The 18,621-nt window shown below is 38.1% G+C and overlaps 1 protein-coding gene across 8 annotated transcripts in view; it reads right to left on the reverse strand.

Moving 5' to 3' along the window:
• Positions 1 to 18,621, reverse strand: part of CASK (calcium/calmodulin dependent serine protein kinase) — a 435,002-nt gene that overhangs the window by 119,290 nt on the left and 297,091 nt on the right. For all 8 annotated transcript variants that reach the window (XM_058291528.1, XM_058291532.1, XM_058291535.1 and 5 more), the window contains exons 9-10: positions 10,744 to 10,827; positions 150 to 249 (exon numbers count right to left, since the gene is read on the reverse strand). In XM_058291528.1, coding sequence (XP_058147511.1) covers positions 150 to 249; positions 10,744 to 10,827 — 184 coding nt within the window. The remainder of the gene's footprint in view (positions 1 to 149; positions 250 to 10,743; positions 10,828 to 18,621) is intronic.

An 18,621-nucleotide genomic window follows, 5' to 3' on the forward strand; every position in this document is an offset into this window, starting at 1 on the left:
TGTGGATGGGATTTGGTTGCTGACAAAACTTCTTTAGAATTCCTTGGAGGATCTGAACAAACTCACAGAAAAATTTTACTCACAGTGGAAGAGAAAGGATGTAGATACGAAATGATTCACAATGGTGAATGAATAAATTATCAGCTTACCTGAGGAGGTAGGGTCTTCGGAGAAATCTGGCAACTCTTCAGGGGGATCCCCGTAGAATGAATTGAATTTATGACTTGACACAGCTGCTAGTACTGCACCCTAAAGCAAAGAAATTAGAAAAATAAATTACTAAAGCAAATCCATAGATAAGAAAAAGTTAATTAACAAATGGTTATTTGCCTTAAGGATTATTTAGACAGTCAAATTTTAAATAATTCATAAATAAACCACACATGCATATACCAATAAACACTGTTGGGAATTACAAAAGTATATGAAACCACTTAAATCTTGAACTCAAACATGTAACATATAATGGGGTATTCTATTTATTTATGATCCCCGCCCCCCGCTCTCTGTTGATTTGCTGTGCGTTCTTCCGTGTCTGCTTGTCTTCTCTTTAGGTGGCACCAGGTACCGATCCTGGAACCTTCCAGAGTGGGAGAAAGGTGCTCAATCTCTTGTGCCTCTTATTGTCTCTGCTGCGCCTCTCATTGTCTCTTCTCTTTGTCTCTTTTTGTTGTGTCATCTTGTTGTACCAGCTCTCTGCTTGGGCTAGCTGAATGTGTAGGCCAGCACTCCAGGTAGGCCAGCTTGCCTTCACCAGGGCACCCTGCAACTCGAATCCTGGACCCATGATAGATGGGAGCTCAACTGCTTGAACCACGTCCACTTTCCTATAATGGGGTATTCTGTGGTCATTATAAAATGATGCTACAGAAAGATATTTAATGAAATGGAAAGATACTGGTGATGAAATACATGGAAAAAAGGTTTTTAAAACAATTTATAGTATGAGCTTGTTTCTGGGGGAAAAAAAGACTTAACACACCAAAATGTCAATGATGTTAATTATCTTTGCGTGGTAGGATTATGAGTCATCTTTTTTCTTTTATTTTCATTTTTAACAATGACCACATGTCACTTTTGTACAGTAATTCTCAATCAGGCCATACATGAGAATCAACTACATGTGACTTTCTTAAACCACACGCAGAGTCTCCTCTGATTCCTAATTAAGAATCACTGACATATCAAGTGTATGGCATCCCTTAGGACCATTAAGGTAGAAAAAGGTTTGGGAATTATTGTTTCAGTAACAAGAAGAATGATAAAAGTTATTTTTTAAAGTGTTCAATTCTGCAATTGTTAAGTGTAAGTCATAATATTCAGGTTTGTTCCCTGGCTCTGTCACTTTCTAGGTACATGACCTTGGTTGAACAAATCATTTAACCTTGCTAAAGTTTCTTATTTGTAAAGTGTGGATATTAAAACAACGTAACTTACCTATATAACTTACAGATTGTCAAAAGTGGTAATGTATACGAAAGTGCTTTGCAAACTGTTAAACATTCTGTAAACGCAAATCATTACTAACCCCAGGAATAGATATCCTGAACATGAGTACAGCATTTTGTTGGTCTACGTAGAATTGCACATTTAGGTAGTTAAAGCATCAAATCACTTGAGTGGTTTCACTCTAAAGTAGTCTAAGTCTAAACTTTAAATATTAAAACTCTTGAATTTTTCTGCCAAGACAAATCTTTCACATATTGCAGTTATTTGTTAATAAATATATGAAAACATTAATAAAAATACATTACCACAAGGTTCACACTTTTTGGGTCATGTTAGAGTTCCTGTAAGTATAAATTGGAAAAGTGATAGACTGTAGAAAGGAAAGAGAAAATGATCTTGATGATACCATTTTGGGCAACCTCTTAGATTTAGCCCAGGGTTAATGCAGGAAAGGTTCTCATGCAGAATTACATGTTGAAAAAAACTGCAGTGAATGTTGAGTTCTTCTTTCTATAACAGAAGCTTATTCCATTTCACATATTATATATGTTCCTTAAAAGTTGGGTGGAAATGGAATTTTTAGAAATCAAACTGCATGTTTCCCACACACTGAAACTTTATTTTTACTCTAAATGATGTTCAACTGAGTTTCCTGTCAGTTTTGTTTCAAGGCCTGTACTATAATATACTAATATTATAGCATACTATAGCATACAATACTATACTTTTATTTATTTTAGTTCTCTAAAATCAGTCACTGTATGTGGCTAGAATATTAAATACAAAGTCATCATGTAAAAAAGTAAAATGGCTCCCAAACAGTTCATGAATTGACAGAATTTTATTAGTTTGAAAGTCAACCTTAAAAGAGATAATTTATTCTAAGGAACTAATTTTGTAAATGAGGAAACTGAAGTCCAGAGAGGTTTAGTTACTTGTTAAGGTCACTGCCGTAACAATATATTTAAGAGTCAACAATACTAACTCTACCAATCATGCTCACACAATGTTGCCACATATAAATTCGGGACACGTGAAGCCACGAGGAGCTTCCACTACTGATAAGGACAATGTTGTAGAAGATGCCCTTAACTTGTAGGGTCTGTCCTAATTCTGCATGGTTAATCAAAATTGAGTTGGCTGAGTTACTGCAGTATTTGCAGTTGGTATCAGAAGTTGAGGAACTTGTAGAGTTTTTGCTACCTGTATACCAACTAAACTTAATTTTGGACAGGAATCTACCAACTGGTCTATAAAACCATTTAGGAATATTTATTCATCCCTCAAATAAATACATGTGATACTTAGCAACACATATTCATTCATTCGTTGAAGAAATGTATATTGAGCACCTATTAAGTGCTAGGTACAGGGGAATAATTTACAAAATATTCTAGTGGGGGACACAGACAATAAATAAATAAAAATGTGATATAAAGCCAGTCATGAAGGAAAAATAACAGGGGGGAAGCGAATGTGGCTCAGGTGATAGAGCTTCCGCCTACCATATGGGAAGACCCAGGTTCCATCTCTGGGGTGTCCTGGTGAAAAAGAAGAGAAAGCATGCCCGCACGGTGAGCCAGTGCCCGTGTGAGTGCCCACATGGTGAGCCAGTGCCCACACAAGTGAGTCACACAGCAAGATGATGACACATCAAAAGAGATACAAGGGGAGAGTCAAGGTGAAGCAGAAACCAGGAATTGAGGTGGTGTAATTGACAGGGCACCTCTCTCCACATAAGGGGTCCCCAGGATCGAATCCCAGTGAATCCTAGAGGAGAGAAAATGAGAAGAGAAGACAAAAAGAGAAATAGATACAGAAGATCACACAGCAAAAACAGCAGGGTAGGAGGAGGGGAAGGGGGTAAATAAGTAAATAAATCTTAAAAAAATAATAGGGTAAGAGAATAAAGAGTGGCAGGAGGTGCTATTTTCAACTGAATGATCAAGGAAGGCCTTTCTGAGGACCTGTCATCTGAATAGTGGCTTGAATGAAGGGAGCAAGCTATGAGGCTCTTAGACTGAGGAAATAGCGTGCATGTACAATGGTGAGAACATTTTTGATGTATTCATGGAACAGCAAGGAGACTAGCATAAGAATATTAATTAACAAGAGGAGTAATGGTAATTAACAATAGTATAATGATTCTTGATCACTTAAAGAATGCTGAACATTTATTTCATTAATACAAAGAAAACTGGTATTGGCTACAATTCAAAGAAAAAAGTAAAATATGTAAAAATTAAAAAGGTTTAAGATATACAAGTTTATAAAAACAAAAGATTTCTGATTATTTGCTAAAGTAGCTGTCAAACCTGAGAGTGCATCAGAGTAACTGAGAGGGTTGGTCAAAACATAGATTAAAAGAGGTGCTCACTCCTAGAGTTTCTGATTCAGTAGTTTTGGGGTTGGGTCCAATAAATTTTTAAAACAATTTTATTGAAATATAATTTACATATCATAAGAACCACCCATCTACTGAGTGTATAATTCAATGATTTTAAGTAAATTTACCAAGTTGTGCAACCATCACCATAATTTATTTTTATTACCCCAATAAGATTCCTCATGCCTGTTTATCCATCCCTCAGCCCTAGGGAACTACTAATCTATTTTGCATCTCTATAGACTTGCCTTTTCTGGACATTTCATATAAAGCAATCACATAGTCTTTTATATATAGCTTCTTTCACTTAATGAGGTTTTCCAGGTTTATCCATGTTGTAACATGTATCAGTATTTTATTTCTTTTTATTGCTGAATAACATTTTATGGTAGGGATATGCCAAATTTTGTTTATCCATTCTTTAGTTGGTGAACATTTTGGGTTGTTTCTACTTTTTAGGTATTGTGAATTACGCTGCTATGCACATTTGCATGCAGGTATTTATGTGGATATATGTTTTCATTTCTCAGTGGAAGTGAATTTCATTCAGGAAGGGAATTATTTAATTGGGTGGCAAATTTATGTTGAACTTTTAAAGAAACTGCCAAACTATTGTCCAAAGTAGCTGTATCATTTTACACTCCCATCAGCAACATATGAAGGTTCCCATTTCTCCACATCTTCACCAGAACTTTTTTTGTCTGTCTTTATGATAATACTAGTGGAGGTGAAATGGTATCTCTTTTTATTCTTATTTTGAAATAATTTCAAACTTATAATACAAACCCCATACAGAGAATTCCAATAAACAACTATCCTCTAGATACCAAGGGCCACCAATTTTAACATTTTCCACTTTTGCTGCATCATTCAATCATCCACCCACCCATCCATCCATCCATGCATCCATCCGTCCATTTTCTGAACATTTGAGAGTAGGTTGCACACATCACACTTCTTGAACACATAATACTTCCATGTATATTTCTTACAAACAAGGATATTCACTCATATAATGACCTTAAATGCAGTTTTCAGGTTGAAGAAATTTAATGTTGATATAATGCTTACATTCTATATTCTAATTTTTCTTATGTCCCAATAATGTCCTTTTGCGACTTTTCTCCCCCATTCTTAGATCCCACAAGTATCATGTATTTCATTCAATTGTCATTATCTCTCTAGTCCCCCCACCCCTTCCTTTCTTTCTTTCATAGTGGAAACACATATGCAACATAAATCTTCTCATCCCAACCCTTCCCAAGCACACCATTTAGTAAGATTAATCACATTTATAATGTTGCAGTATCCTCATGACCATCCACTGCTATAATTTCCCCTTCACCTCAAAGGGAAACCCTATACTCATTTTGCTTGATCTCCCCATTGCTCCTGTCCTCTTCCTCTACCCCTGGTAATCTGTACTCTACTTTTAGTCTCTATGAGTTTGCATATTCTCTGATATTTTCTTTGTGGTTACCATGGGGCTTATAGTTAACATCCTAAATCTATAACAATCTTGTTTTTAACACCTACTTAACTTCAGTAGCATATATAAACTATGTTCCTATACCACATCATCCCCTCACCTGCATGTAGTTCTTGTCAAAAATTACATATTTATACATTATGAGTCAAAACCACTGGTTTATTGTTACTTTTTAAGCATTTAGCTTTTAGATCCTGTAAAAGGAAAAAGTGGAGTTACAAATCAAAAATATCATTGTACTGGCATTTCTATTTACCCAGAGATTTTTCTTTTTATATTTATCCAGAGATATTTACTGGAGATCTTAATTTCTTTTTGTGGCTTCAGTCAATTGTCTAGAATTCTTTTCTTTCAACCTGCAGAACTCCTGTTAGCATTTTTTTTTTGGTAGGGCCGGCCTATGATGACAAAGTCCTCAGTTTTTGTTTATCTGGGAAAGTCTTAATTCTGTCCTCATTTCTTTTTTTCTTTAGGAAGTACTAGGGATTGAACCTGGGATCTCACACATGTGAAGCAGGTGCTCAACAACTGAGCTTCACCTGCTCCCCACTCCCTCATTTTTGAAAGACAGTTTTTCCAGGTTCAGAATTCTTAGTTGGCAATTTTTTGCTTCTCTACTTTAAATGTCTTCCCATTGCCTTCTTGCCTTCATGGTTTCCGATGAGAGACTGGCACTTAATCTTACTGAGGCTCCCTTGTATGTGACATATTGCTTCTCTCTTGTGGCTTTCAGAATTGTCTATCTTTGCCATTCAACAGATTATATCATGGTACAGTGTGGGTCTATTCGGGTTTATCCTGTTTGGAGTTCACTGAACATCTTTGGATGTGTATATTCATGTCTTTTGTTAAATTTGGGGAAGTTTTCAGCCATTATTTCCTTGAATATTCTCTCAGTCCCTTTCTTTCTTCTCCTAGGTCTCCCACAATGTGTATACTGGTACACTTCTTCTCCTTCTGGGACTCCTACGATATGTATATTAGTATGTTTGATGGTGTCATACAGGTTCCTTAGGCTCTGTACTCTCTTCTTTCCTTCTTTCTGCTCCTCAGACTAGATGATTTCAATGGTCTTACCTTCAAGTTCACTGATTATTTCTTCTGCCAGTTCTAATCTGAACCTCTAGGGAATTTTAAATTTCTGTTACTGTGGTCTTCAGTTCTGCTTGGCTTCTTTTCATAATTTCCATCCCTCTATGGATAATTTCTTTGTGTTCATGTATTGTTTTCCTGATTTCCTTTAGTTCTTTGCCTATATATAGGACCTTTTTAAAAAACTCTTTGTCTGGATTGTCCCAGGTCTGAGCCTCCTCACTCATGATGGTTTCTAATGCTTTATGCTTCTCCTTTGCCTGGGCCATTGCTTCTCATTTTTCTGTATGTTTTTTAACTTTTTGATGAAACCTGGACATTTTGGTATTTTAGGTTGTTATCACTGGAGTTTAGACTTTGAGGTATCTGTTCCTTTGGCTTGTATCCAGCAACTGGTATGACAGCTGTTCTCGAATGCCAGGAGAGAATAATAATAATAATAATAATAATAATAATAATAAAAACAGAAGAAGGCAAAAAAACCCCCCAAACACCCACCTTTCCTAGTCTTTGTGGATTGAACCATGTGAATGCTCTCCTTCAGGACTTATCCATAAAATAAATTTGGAGAATAGCTCTGCCAAGGTGTAGGCGTCTCCCTGATCCTTTTTGTGCATGTGTCTTGTCTTGAGCATTTGCGTGCAGCCCTAGGAATCCCATTTACATGGATATGAATGTCCCCACTTCCCTAGTCAACAGTTTCCTCACAGTCCTAGGCACTGTTCTCTATGTCCCATAGTCAGCAATCCCTTCCTCCAGGCAGCACGACTTGACTGAACTCCCACAATGTTCTGTAGGAAAGCTATGCAAGGTGAGTTCTGGGTTGGCAAGTCCCTTAGGCCACTAGACAGATTGGGCCAGACATACATGATCCTAGTATGTGCACGAAGGTTATTCTGCTCCCTCCACAACCAGGACCAGGGATCCATACCGGGAGCAAGATTCTCACTTTTTGGATACTATGAGGGAAAATGATCAAAATAGTGATAAAAGTCTAAGCACAGTTGGAAGAAATACATAAATAGAAACTATTCAGCAAAATTTTTGGTGTTCTATACATTAAAAAAAAATCATTTAAATAATGTGACTAAATGGAAAAAATCTAAACTGGTATAGAATACTCATTTAGGAATTACAGCTATGTATTTATAAAGAAAGCACAAAATCAAAGGTATATTAAATAATAATTTATTAAAATAATAAAAGTATATATTTAATATATTAAAAAATAAAAGTAATAATGTTAATAGTAAATAATATCTATGGAGCACTTACTACTGCCATGTACTGTTCTAACTGCTGTAATATATTAATGCATTAAATCATCAAAACCCTATGAACTGGCTATCATTATCTCCATTTTATGAATCAGGAAATCAAGGCATAGAGAATTTAAACAACTTGTTTAAAGTTATACAACTAGTAAATGTCATCCAAAGTAATTCAGCTCCAAAGCTCACTCCCATAATGCAATACTTTCCTTTCCATCTTCTTTTTTTCCTTACCTTTTTTTATTGTAGTAAAATATACATAACACAAAATTTGGCATTTTAACCATTTTAAGTGTACAAGTGGTATTAATTACATTCACAATGTTGTGCAAATATCACCATTTCCAAAAATTTTTCATCTCAAACAGAAACTCTGTACCCATTAAGCAATAACTCCCCATCCTCTCTTTCTTCTATCAATAATAAAAATTTTCTACCTGTGACTAAGTACCAAAAACAATTTTAACTGATTTCTGTGAACTTCCCTTTTAATCACTTCAAAAGGTGTCATAAAAATTAAGTCATTGCCCACCACTTGAGGAGCTTAAAAATAGTGTCTGAATAGAAGTACAGGTACATAGCCATTTATTTGTGAAAATGAGCTATATGGTGGGCTCTGAAACACCGAGAAGTTGTGATTCTTGTTCTAGAAGTTTGCAGAAAAAGCAGAGAGAGAATTAGTTCTGTGAGGGGGTTAGGCATAACATGCTTTAACCAGGGTGGCCAAACTTCCCAAAGGAATATAGCCTTACCAGAAGTTGGAAAAAACCTCAAAATCAAGACCCTGCTGATGTCCCCAATTCTAGGCTGTTTGGTGGGTTTTGAAACTTTAAATAGCCCTGCAAGGGGATGTGGTAAATCCACATGATCCCTCTCTGCTGTGACAGCTTGGCGCTGTTCAAATGAATATTAGTCACCACTTTGGCTATTTTGGGCCCAAGTCTGATTCTGTGGCACTGGGAGAAGTAATGTGTGTGTTTCTTGTGATGGAGCAAGGCTGAACCTTATGGTAATAGGTCTGTACTTGGGCAATGAAAGAGTTCAACCACAGGTAGTATGATATCACATAGGTCAAAGAAGCATTCAAATGAAAAGACCAGAAAAAAGTTGAGAAAAAAGTGTAATTAATAGTTTTTTTGGAGGAGGCGGACTTGGCCCAGTGGTTAGGGCGTCCATCTACCATATGGGAGGTCCGCAGTTCAAACCCCAGGCCTCCTTGACCTGCGTGCAGCTGGCCCATGTGCAGTGCTGATGCGCGCAAGGAGTGCCCTGCCATGCAGGGGTGTCGCCCCCGTAGGGGAGCCCCCCACACAAGGAGTACGTCCTGTAAGGAGAGCTGCCCAGCGCAAAAGAAAGTGCAGCTTGCCCAGGAATGGCGCCGTGCACACGGAGAGCAGATGCAGCAAGATGATGCAACAAAAAGAAACACAGATTCCTGTGCCGCTGACAACAACAGAAGCGGACAAAATAGAACACTCAGCAAATGGACACAGAGAACAGACAACTGAGGGGGGAAGGGAGGAAAGGGAGAGAAATAAATAAAAATAAATCTTAAAAAAAAATAGTTTCTTTGGAGGGAAACTAAATTCAAAAACAGCTGACTAAATGTGACTTTGGACAATAATGTTTTTTTCTTTTGTATGCTCCCCTGGTTCCGGTGTTTACCAAGGCAAAGAAATAAAAATCCTGGGAAACTTCTCTGGACACGATCGCAAATGGCACAGAATAATGTATTTTTGTCAAGGATTTTGAAAGCAAATATTAATAGAAAAGAGCCAGTTTGAAATCCTGACTGCAAAAAGAATCAGAAGAAAGGCTTAAGTGGGAATAATCATCACCAACAATGACATGTCAAAAGTTCCCTTCCTTTATAGTAGCATTGCCCAACAGAACTTTCTGCAATAAGGCAAATGTTCTGTATCTGTGCTGTCCAATATGGTAACCACTAGCCACATATAGCTACTAAGCATTAGAAATGTGCTAGTGTGACTGAGGAACTGATCTGCTAATTTTATTTAATTTTAATTACTTTAAATGGCTGCATGTGGCTAGTGTCCATATTGGACAGTTCAGCTCTATAGGATAATACTGTGGCCTAAAAAATTCATATAAATGTTTTTACAAATCTTGACTTGTATACACTTATTCTCAAATTTTCAGGGATTGAATAATAATGGATTAATAGTATTACTGCAATTTATGACATCTGAAAATACTTAAAAGTTTAATAGTTGGAAGAAGCCATGTGAATAAGGAGAAATATTATCTAATAACTTCTTAGAGGAAAGAGTTAACAAGCCAAACATAAGTCAATTTTATTATGGTAATATAGTACAATTTCTTTGTTACCTGGGGGAAAGTGCTGCCACATAGCATTTTCTTCCTATGCTGAAAAAAAAAACTCCATTATTTCCCACTGGGTCTTTTTCAGTACTTTTAAAGTCAAATGAACTCCTCATATGGGGCAATTACCATTTTTTCTTACCATTTTTCTTTCTTTTTTTTTTTGGTGGGGAAAGGTGGAAGAGTGGTAAAAGAGAGAAAGGTACTTAGGAAGAATAAAGAAAAGAAAAGAAGGTGAGAAAATGATCTGAAAATATTTTCTAGTATTTGCTTTGTGATGGTTCAGTCTTAGTTTTAATTCTAATTCAGTATTATTTCCATTGAACTAAACTCACATTTTCTATCAAAATAGTCAAATCTGAGGAAATGTGTTAGATTCATATTAAAAATAGTGGATAATAAAAGCAAAATACCATTTTAAAAGTAACTATCTCTGCTATGAAAGAATTAAAGACAATACAAATGTAAAATATGATTAATCTTACATCCATTATAATTTATTGTTTAGATTAATACTTAGATATCACCTTAAATGATTAAAAAATAAAACACACCAAAATCTTATTGAATTGTTGGCAATTTTTGGAAATGAAGATTTAGTTTTAAGAAAAAACAATGGCCAACACTAGTATATATTTATGGCCATTGAAACAGAATAAAAACATAATCATCAACTATATCTGTCTGGCTTTTTGCTGATTCCTTTAATTTACCTTTAGTTTCCTCCTTGCATTGAATTTCCTCAGTTGCTCTACTGTTTCTGGAAGATGAATCTTGTAGGCATAACGATCCCGTTCCTATAAAAGAAGAAAGTTAATGAACATACATAACCTTTTTAAAAAGTGAAGAAGCTTAATCTAAAGCAAACAATAAACCCCAAATTCTTTGAAATGTAAAGCATAGCTTCAATTCTAGGAGACTGGAGAATTCATTTCATGATACTGGCTAACAGTCTTAAATAAGGCATATAAAGGTAAAAACTAATAGTAAAATCATAATTTATTTTCAGCATAAGAAAGGGCTGAAATAGGCCATTTTTCAGATATGTAATTTTCAGCTATATGGCTACATGATTAAAATAATTCATTATAATTATATGAAGGTATAATTATCTGATTATAAAAATCACGGAATCTCAGAATTAGAACAAACTTTTCAAGACGCTCAAATTCAACCATGTTTCCCAAGCAGGCTCTCCTTGAATCCATGATGGATGATCTTTCTGTTTGACCTTCCCCAGCAGGAGCTCATTACTTTATGGCTGCCCATTATAATTTTAAGAAATTAAATTCTCTAAATTTGAGAAAGTTCTTTTTCAACCTGGGTTCAAATTTGGCTTCTCTGGACTACATCTGTCTTCTGGGGCAACTGAGAGTGAACATACTACTTCTCCCATAAAACAACCCTTCAGTAATTAAAAGGAAGATCATGCTCCTACTAAATCTATTCTCTGAGATTAATGGCTCTAAGTTGCCTCAGCTATTCCTCATGCATTTTTCCAAACCTCTTGTCATTTTTATCCCCTTTGGTTTTACTCTAATTTGCCAATGTTTCCTGAAGGTTTATATAGTGTATTTATTCATTTCATAAATATTTACTGAGAACCTACTATGTGCCAGGCATTGTTCTGTACACTTGAGATTCACAAGTAAATAAAATCAACAAAGATTCCTGCTCTCATGTAGTTTATATTCTAGTGGGATAAGATGAGGGAAAAAAAAGGCAAATTATATAGTCTGTTAAAAGTGCTATGGAATAAAGCAAAAAGTAAAGCAGAGTAAGAGGGAAGAGGGAAAGTTGAGTAGAGGGATTGAGAGGGTTGCAATTTAAAATGGGATGGTCAAAGTAGGCCCAACTGAGAAGGTGACATTTGAAAAGAGGTAAGGGAGTAGTTTAGGCAGAAAGAACAACACAAAGGTCCAAGGGTGGGAAAGAGCCTGTAATTTTCAAGAAACAGAAAGGGTCTTAGACTGATGAGTCTGGAGTGATATAATCAAAGGGTAAAGGGAGTAGCAGATCAGAGTAGCAGAGCAGAGAGATATCAAGGATGGGCTAGACTGTACTGGGCCCTTGGCTTTTATTCTGGGTGGGAAGTAGGAGCCACTGGGGGTTTTGAACTGGAGTGACATGATCTAACTTAACTTTAAAGGAACACTCTGTTGTGTTGAGGATATACTATGTGGGGGCAAGGGTTAAAAAAAGCAGGGGGGGGATCAGTTAGGAAGTATTATGGGTTGAATTGTGTCCCCCCAAAAGGTATGTTGAAGTCCTAACCCCCAGTACCTGTGACTGTGAACTTATTTGGAAACAGGGACTTTGAAAATATAAAGTTAAGATGAGGTTTCTAATCCAATATAAGAAAAGAGACAGAAACACAGATAAACACAGAGGGAAGATGGCTGTATGAAGACAGAGGAAGATGGAGGCAGACACTGGAGTTATGCTGCCAAAAGCTAAGGAATGCTGGGGCCACTAGAAACTGGGAGAGGCAAAGAAGGATCCTCTCCTAGAGGCTACACGAGGGAGCATGGCCCTGCCAGCACCAGACCTGTGAGAATAAACTTCTGTTGTTTTAAACCACCCACTTGCAGCCCTTTGTTACAGCAGCCCTAGAAAACTAAACAAACGAGGCTAATGCACTAATCCAGGTAAGAGATGGTGGAGGATGAAACCAGGTAGAAGCAATAAAAAGGGTGAAAGGGAGATGGACTCTGAATATGTTCTGTTTAGCTATAATTAACATACAATAAGCTGGACATTAAAATATGTACATTTTGATAAGTTTTGACATATGTATAAAACATGTAAAACTATCATCACAATTAAGGTTTCCTCATGCCCCTCTGCAATTCTCTTCCCTATCCCTAGGCAACCACTGATGTACTTTTTGTAACTACAGATTAGTTACATATTCTGGAATTTTATATAAATGGGACCATACAGCATGTACTCCCTTTTATTAAAGAAAATTATCTCAAAATACTTTCAAATACACAGGACAGTTACAAAAATAATAAAGACCCCATACGGGACACATTATAGTGAACTCTCTACAATATACTTCCCATCTGGGTGAAGAGGCTGTGAATGTTGATGTGAACTGGTAAATCTTAAACTCTGTTAATGTGAATGGTTACCTGCCAGGTATTGCTCCCTTTGTTTAAAAATGCATTGCATTCCAGAGACAACCAGCAAGATGGTGGCAGAGTAAGGAGTGCCTAGAGTCAGCTCTTGCTACAAGGCTGTTAGTAAATACCCAGAGCTCTCTGGAGCTAGCTGAAGCACCTGTTTGGGGGCTCCAGGAGACCAGAAGAGGATCCTGCAACATCCTTGAAGAACCAGAAGGAGGAGACTGCCTTTGTGCAGTGAAGATTCATAAGTAGAGCTCTCCATGCCATGCAGGCTGGTGCCCATCCTCCACTGGAGGAACAAGTCACCTCAGAAGCTGTTCCGTGGCTGGAACTGAAAGCTCCACTTCCCCAAAATGGGGGATGAAGAGATGGTTGGGAACCAATTTCAGTTACTGATTAGTAAATTTTGCAGACTAGGGTATAATCCTAAGAACAGCTAAAGTTTGAGCCCGTCTCAAGCCAGAAAGAGGCTGGGAGCCACCACCTTAATTCCATACCTGGCATGAGGGGAAGTGGGGTGGACTGAAAATCCCAGTGCTGGTGGGGACTGGCTTCCTTTCATCCAGATCAGATTGCAGCTCCAGCCTAGACCCCAGCCCCACCTCTGGCAGGGAGGAAGCTGGGAGACCCACACCAGCCTCTCTGGGAAATTACTGGCCAAGCGGCGGAGGCTGGTGATTATCCTACTTTGGCAGCACAAGCCACCCCAGAAGCTATTCTGTGGCTGGAATTTGAAGCTCCATTTTCCAAAAATGGGAGAGATGGTTGGCCATCGATTTCAGTTACTGATTAGTAAAGCTGGCTTGCTAAAGTATAACCTTAAGAACAGCTAAAGTATGAACATGTCCAGGTTGGAAAGAGGCCGGTAGCCACCATTTTGACTCTGTCCCCAGCATGAGGGGCAGCCTGGCTGACAGAAAATAACAGTGATGGAAGGAACCAGTTTCTTTTACCCAGATTTGCCGGCAGCCCTAGCCTAGGCTTCAGTCCCATCTCTGGCAGAGAGGAGGCTGGCGGGCTCTGCACAAGCCTATCCAGGTAATTGCAGGTATATATGGATGGCACAGACTGAATAATCAGAAGTTTACCGGGACAACTGTAGTCATCTTGGACCTGCCTGCATAGATTGCTGCTCACACCTGCAGCTCTATGCGGGAGAAAGGGGTGGGATGCTCCAACAGTCTCTCTGGGCAACCACAGTCTAGCCCTGCACAACTTGGATTATTCACACAGCTGTGACTCTCTCCCTGTCCCTGGCAAAGGAGAAAGTGGGGAGAAGCTTCACTGGTCCCTGGGGCAATGAGGGAAGCTTGAGCCTCCACAGATTATAGGACCAACTACATCCTTGGCTCCTACTGCACAACCAGTGAGGGAGAAAGGGCAGGAAGCCCTAAACTAAAGAGAAAAACTACACTCAGAATACTCTAGTAAGCCAGATGCCAAGACACCAATAAAAAATTACAATCCACACCCAGAAACAGGAAGATATAGCCTAGGTAAAGGAACATGATTAGCCTCTAGATGACATAAAGGAGTTGAGACAACTAATTGTAGATGTTCAAACAAATCTCCTTAATAAATTCAATGAGATGGCTAAAGAGATTAAGGATATTAAGAAGACACTGGATGAGCACAAAGAAGAATTTGAAAGCATACATAGAAAAACAGCAGATCGTACAGGGATGAAAGGTGCAATAAAAGAAATTAAAAAAAACAATGGAATATATAATAGCAGATATGAGGAGGCAGAAGAAAGGATTGGTGAGCTTGAAGCAGCAGCCTCTGAAAGTGAACATACAAAAAAGAACAGATGAAGAAAAGAATGAGAAAAAAATGAACAAGTTCTCAGGGAACTAAATGACAGCAAAAGGCGTGCAAACATACATGTCATGGGTGTCCCAGAAGGAGAAGAGAAGGGAAAAAGAGAAGAAAGAATATCTGAAGAAATAAGGGTAGATAATTTCCCAACTCTATTGAAGGACATAGATATCCATGTTCGAGAAGCACAAAGTACTCCCATCTGAAAAAATCTGAATAGACCAACTCCAAGACACATACTAATCAGAATGTCAAATGCCAAAGACAGAGAATTCTGAGAACAGCAAGAGAAAAGCAATGTATAACATAAAAGGGATACCCAATAAGATTAAGTGCTGATTTCTCACCAGAAACCATGGAGGCAAGAAGGCAGTGGTATGATATATTTAAGATACTATAAGAGAAAAACTTCTAGCCAAGAATCTTATTTCTGGCAAGACTGTCTTTCAAAAATGAGGGCAAATTTAGAATATTCACAGATAAAAAGAAACTGAGAGAATGTCTAACCAAGACACCAGATTTTCAGGAAATACTAAAGGGTGTGTGCTACAGTCTGAGAAGAAAAGACAGGAGAGAGAGGCCTGGAAGAGAGTCTAGAAGATTACATCAATAAAAGTAACTAAAAGTGTCAAGAGTGATGAAAACAAACCAACAATGTAAAGCACTTATATTCAGAAAACTGAAACTCAATGTTAAAATAAATTAAAAAAAACGCCAAAATAACTGAAAGAGCATTCCATGCTCACAGATTGGAAGACTAAATATCATCAAGATGTCAATTCTCTCTGGACTGATAATGTGATAGCCAGGTCCTGAGCCTCAACAGACTCCAGCACCTACAATCTGATTTATTGGACTTACCACACTCAGCTAAGATGGAGTTGAAGAAGGACAATCACCACACCATGGAGCCTAGAGTGATTACAACTGAAAATGGGAGGATGGCAGCCAGCATCCATGTGGAATCTGAGCCTCCTCTTGACATAGAGGTGCAATGGACACAACCAATCCAATGTCCACATAGAAGAGGTGGCATTGGATTGGGAAAAGTGGACATGGTGGACGATGGGTATGGGGAAGGGCAGGAAGAGATGAGAGGTGGGGGCGTATTTGGGACGTGGAGCTGCCCTGGATGGCGCCTCGGGGGTAATCACCGGACATCGTGGATCCTCACAGGGCCCACTGGATGGAATGGAGGAGAGTATGGGCCATGATGTGGACCATTGTATATGAGGTGCAGAGGTGCCCAAAGATGTACTTACCAAATCCAATGGATGTGTCATGATGATGGGAACGAGTGTTGTTGGGGGGGGAGAGGGGGGGTGGGGGGGTGGGGTTGAATGGGACCTCACATATATATTTTTAATGTAATATTATTACAAAGTCAATTAAAAAAAAAAAAAGATGTCAATTCTACTCAAATTGATATACAGATTTAATGAAATCCCAATAAAAAGTCCACCAGCATTTTTAAAAACACTGAAAACATGATTATCAAATTTATTTTGAATGGTAAGGGTCCTGAATAGACAGAAACATTTTGAAAAAGGAAAAGTGAACCCTCATCTCCAGACTTTAAATCATAATACCTACCTAGAGTGGTAAAAACAGCATGCTACTGGCATAATGACAGACACAATAGACCAATGGAACCAAACTGATGGCTCAGAAACAGACCCTCACATGTATATTCAAGCGATTTTTGACTGGCCTGTCAAACCCATACAACTTGGATAGAACAGTCCATTCAACAAATGGTGCTGAAAGAACTGGATAACCATAGCTAAAGGAAGGAAAGAGGACCCCGATCTCACACCTTGTCCAAAAATTAACTGAATATGGATCAAAAGCCTAAAAATAAAAGCAAGAACCATAAAGCTCCTAGGAGAAATTATAGGAAAATATCTTCAAGATCTGGTGGTAGGTGGTGGATTCTTAAGGGAGAGAGGAGGACTGAAATGGACTACTGATGCTTAATGTATGTAGAAATTTTAATTTACTTCACTGTAAACGTGTAGAATTGTATAGAGTGGATGGTAACACATAGTAAGTAAAAGCTAGTTTATAAATGGGGATGTGGCTGAAAATGGTAGTCTAGGGATGTAAATGCCAACTGACAGAATGCTAGAGAATAATCTAGGAACTGAATAGCACAGTAAACCAAGAGGAGGATGAGAATTACAGTTGATGGTACAGATGTAAGAGTGTCCTTTGTGAGCTAGAGCAAATGTACATCACTATTGCAGGGTGGTGGGGATGTGGAGAAGCATGGAAAAAATACAACTGGAGTGATCTATGGACTATAGTTAGCAGTAATAATATAATATTCTTGCATCTATGCCAAAGATGTACTGTATAGATAATGGGGCAATATGGAAAATGTGTGCCAAATGTATCCTATGGACATGGTAATAATCAGATAATATTATCTTATCTGTAACAAATGTTCCACCACAGTGTGGTATGTTGATAGAGGGGTGTTGTTTGGGAATTCTGTATATGTGTAAGACTGTTTTGTAAGTTTACAAGTTCTGTTATTAAAAAAATCTTTAAAAAATAATAGTGTTGGTTGAGGGAAAAGTACATCAAATGTAAGATAAAGACTATAATTAGTATTAAGATTTTGACAATATTCTTTCATAATTTGTAACAAATGTATCACGACAATGCAAGGTGTTGGTGGAGGGTTGATGTACAGGATCGCTGTATGATATTATGCATGTTTGCTTTGTAGGACCACAACTTTTACTATACACTTATTGTTTATATATGCTCATATATAAATGATATAAAGATAGTATTAATAATAGGGTGGGTTGGGGGGAAAATACTTGGTTAGTAGTTTGACAATGCTCTTTAATCATTAGTTAAAACTGTTTAACAACAACGTAAGGTATTGGTGGTAGGGTGAGGAATGAGAGCCCTGTATGATGGTATGCATGTTTGTTTTGTAAGTTCACAAGTATTACTATACATTTATTGTTTATGTATATTTATGTATGAGTGATATACTTCAATAAATTTTTTTAAAATTAAAAAAAATACAATGCATTCCAAACTGTTCCCCTCTGTGTATTACTCTACTAAAAAAGTTTGTCTGGGGAAGCTGGTGGCTCAAGTGATAAGGCCTCCGCCTACGATATGGGAGGACCTGGGTTTGATCCCTGGGGCCTCCTGGTGAAAAAGAATAAAAAGCGTGCCTGTGTGGCAAGCCAGTACCTGTGTGGCAAGCCGAGTGTCTGTGTGGTGAGCTGAGTGCCCATGTGGGTGCCCGTACAAAGAGCCAAGTGCCCACATTGCGAGCCAAGTGCCCATACGAGTGCTCCTGTGGTGAGCCAAGTGTCTGCATTGTGAGCCGAGTGCCCACACAGTAAGCCAAGTGCCTGCATGGTGAGCTAGTGCCCGCCTGGAGAGCTGAGTGCCTGCCAAAGTACCCGTGTGGCGAGTCAGTGCCTGCGTGGTGAGCCAAGTGCCTGTGGGGCTAGCCAGGGCCTGTGCAAGAGTCACGCATGAAGATGATGACACAAAAGAGTGATAAAGGGGAGAGTCAAGGAGAAGCACAGCAGACCAAGAACTGAGGTGGCACAATTGACAGGGAACCTCTCTCCAAATCAGAGGTCTCCAGGATCGAATCCTGGTGAA

Source organism: Dasypus novemcinctus, chromosome X (assembly GCF_030445035.2).
Source record: "Dasypus novemcinctus isolate mDasNov1 chromosome X, mDasNov1.1.hap2, whole genome shotgun sequence".
Lineage (NCBI taxonomy): Eukaryota > Metazoa > Chordata > Mammalia > Cingulata > Dasypodidae > Dasypus > Dasypus novemcinctus.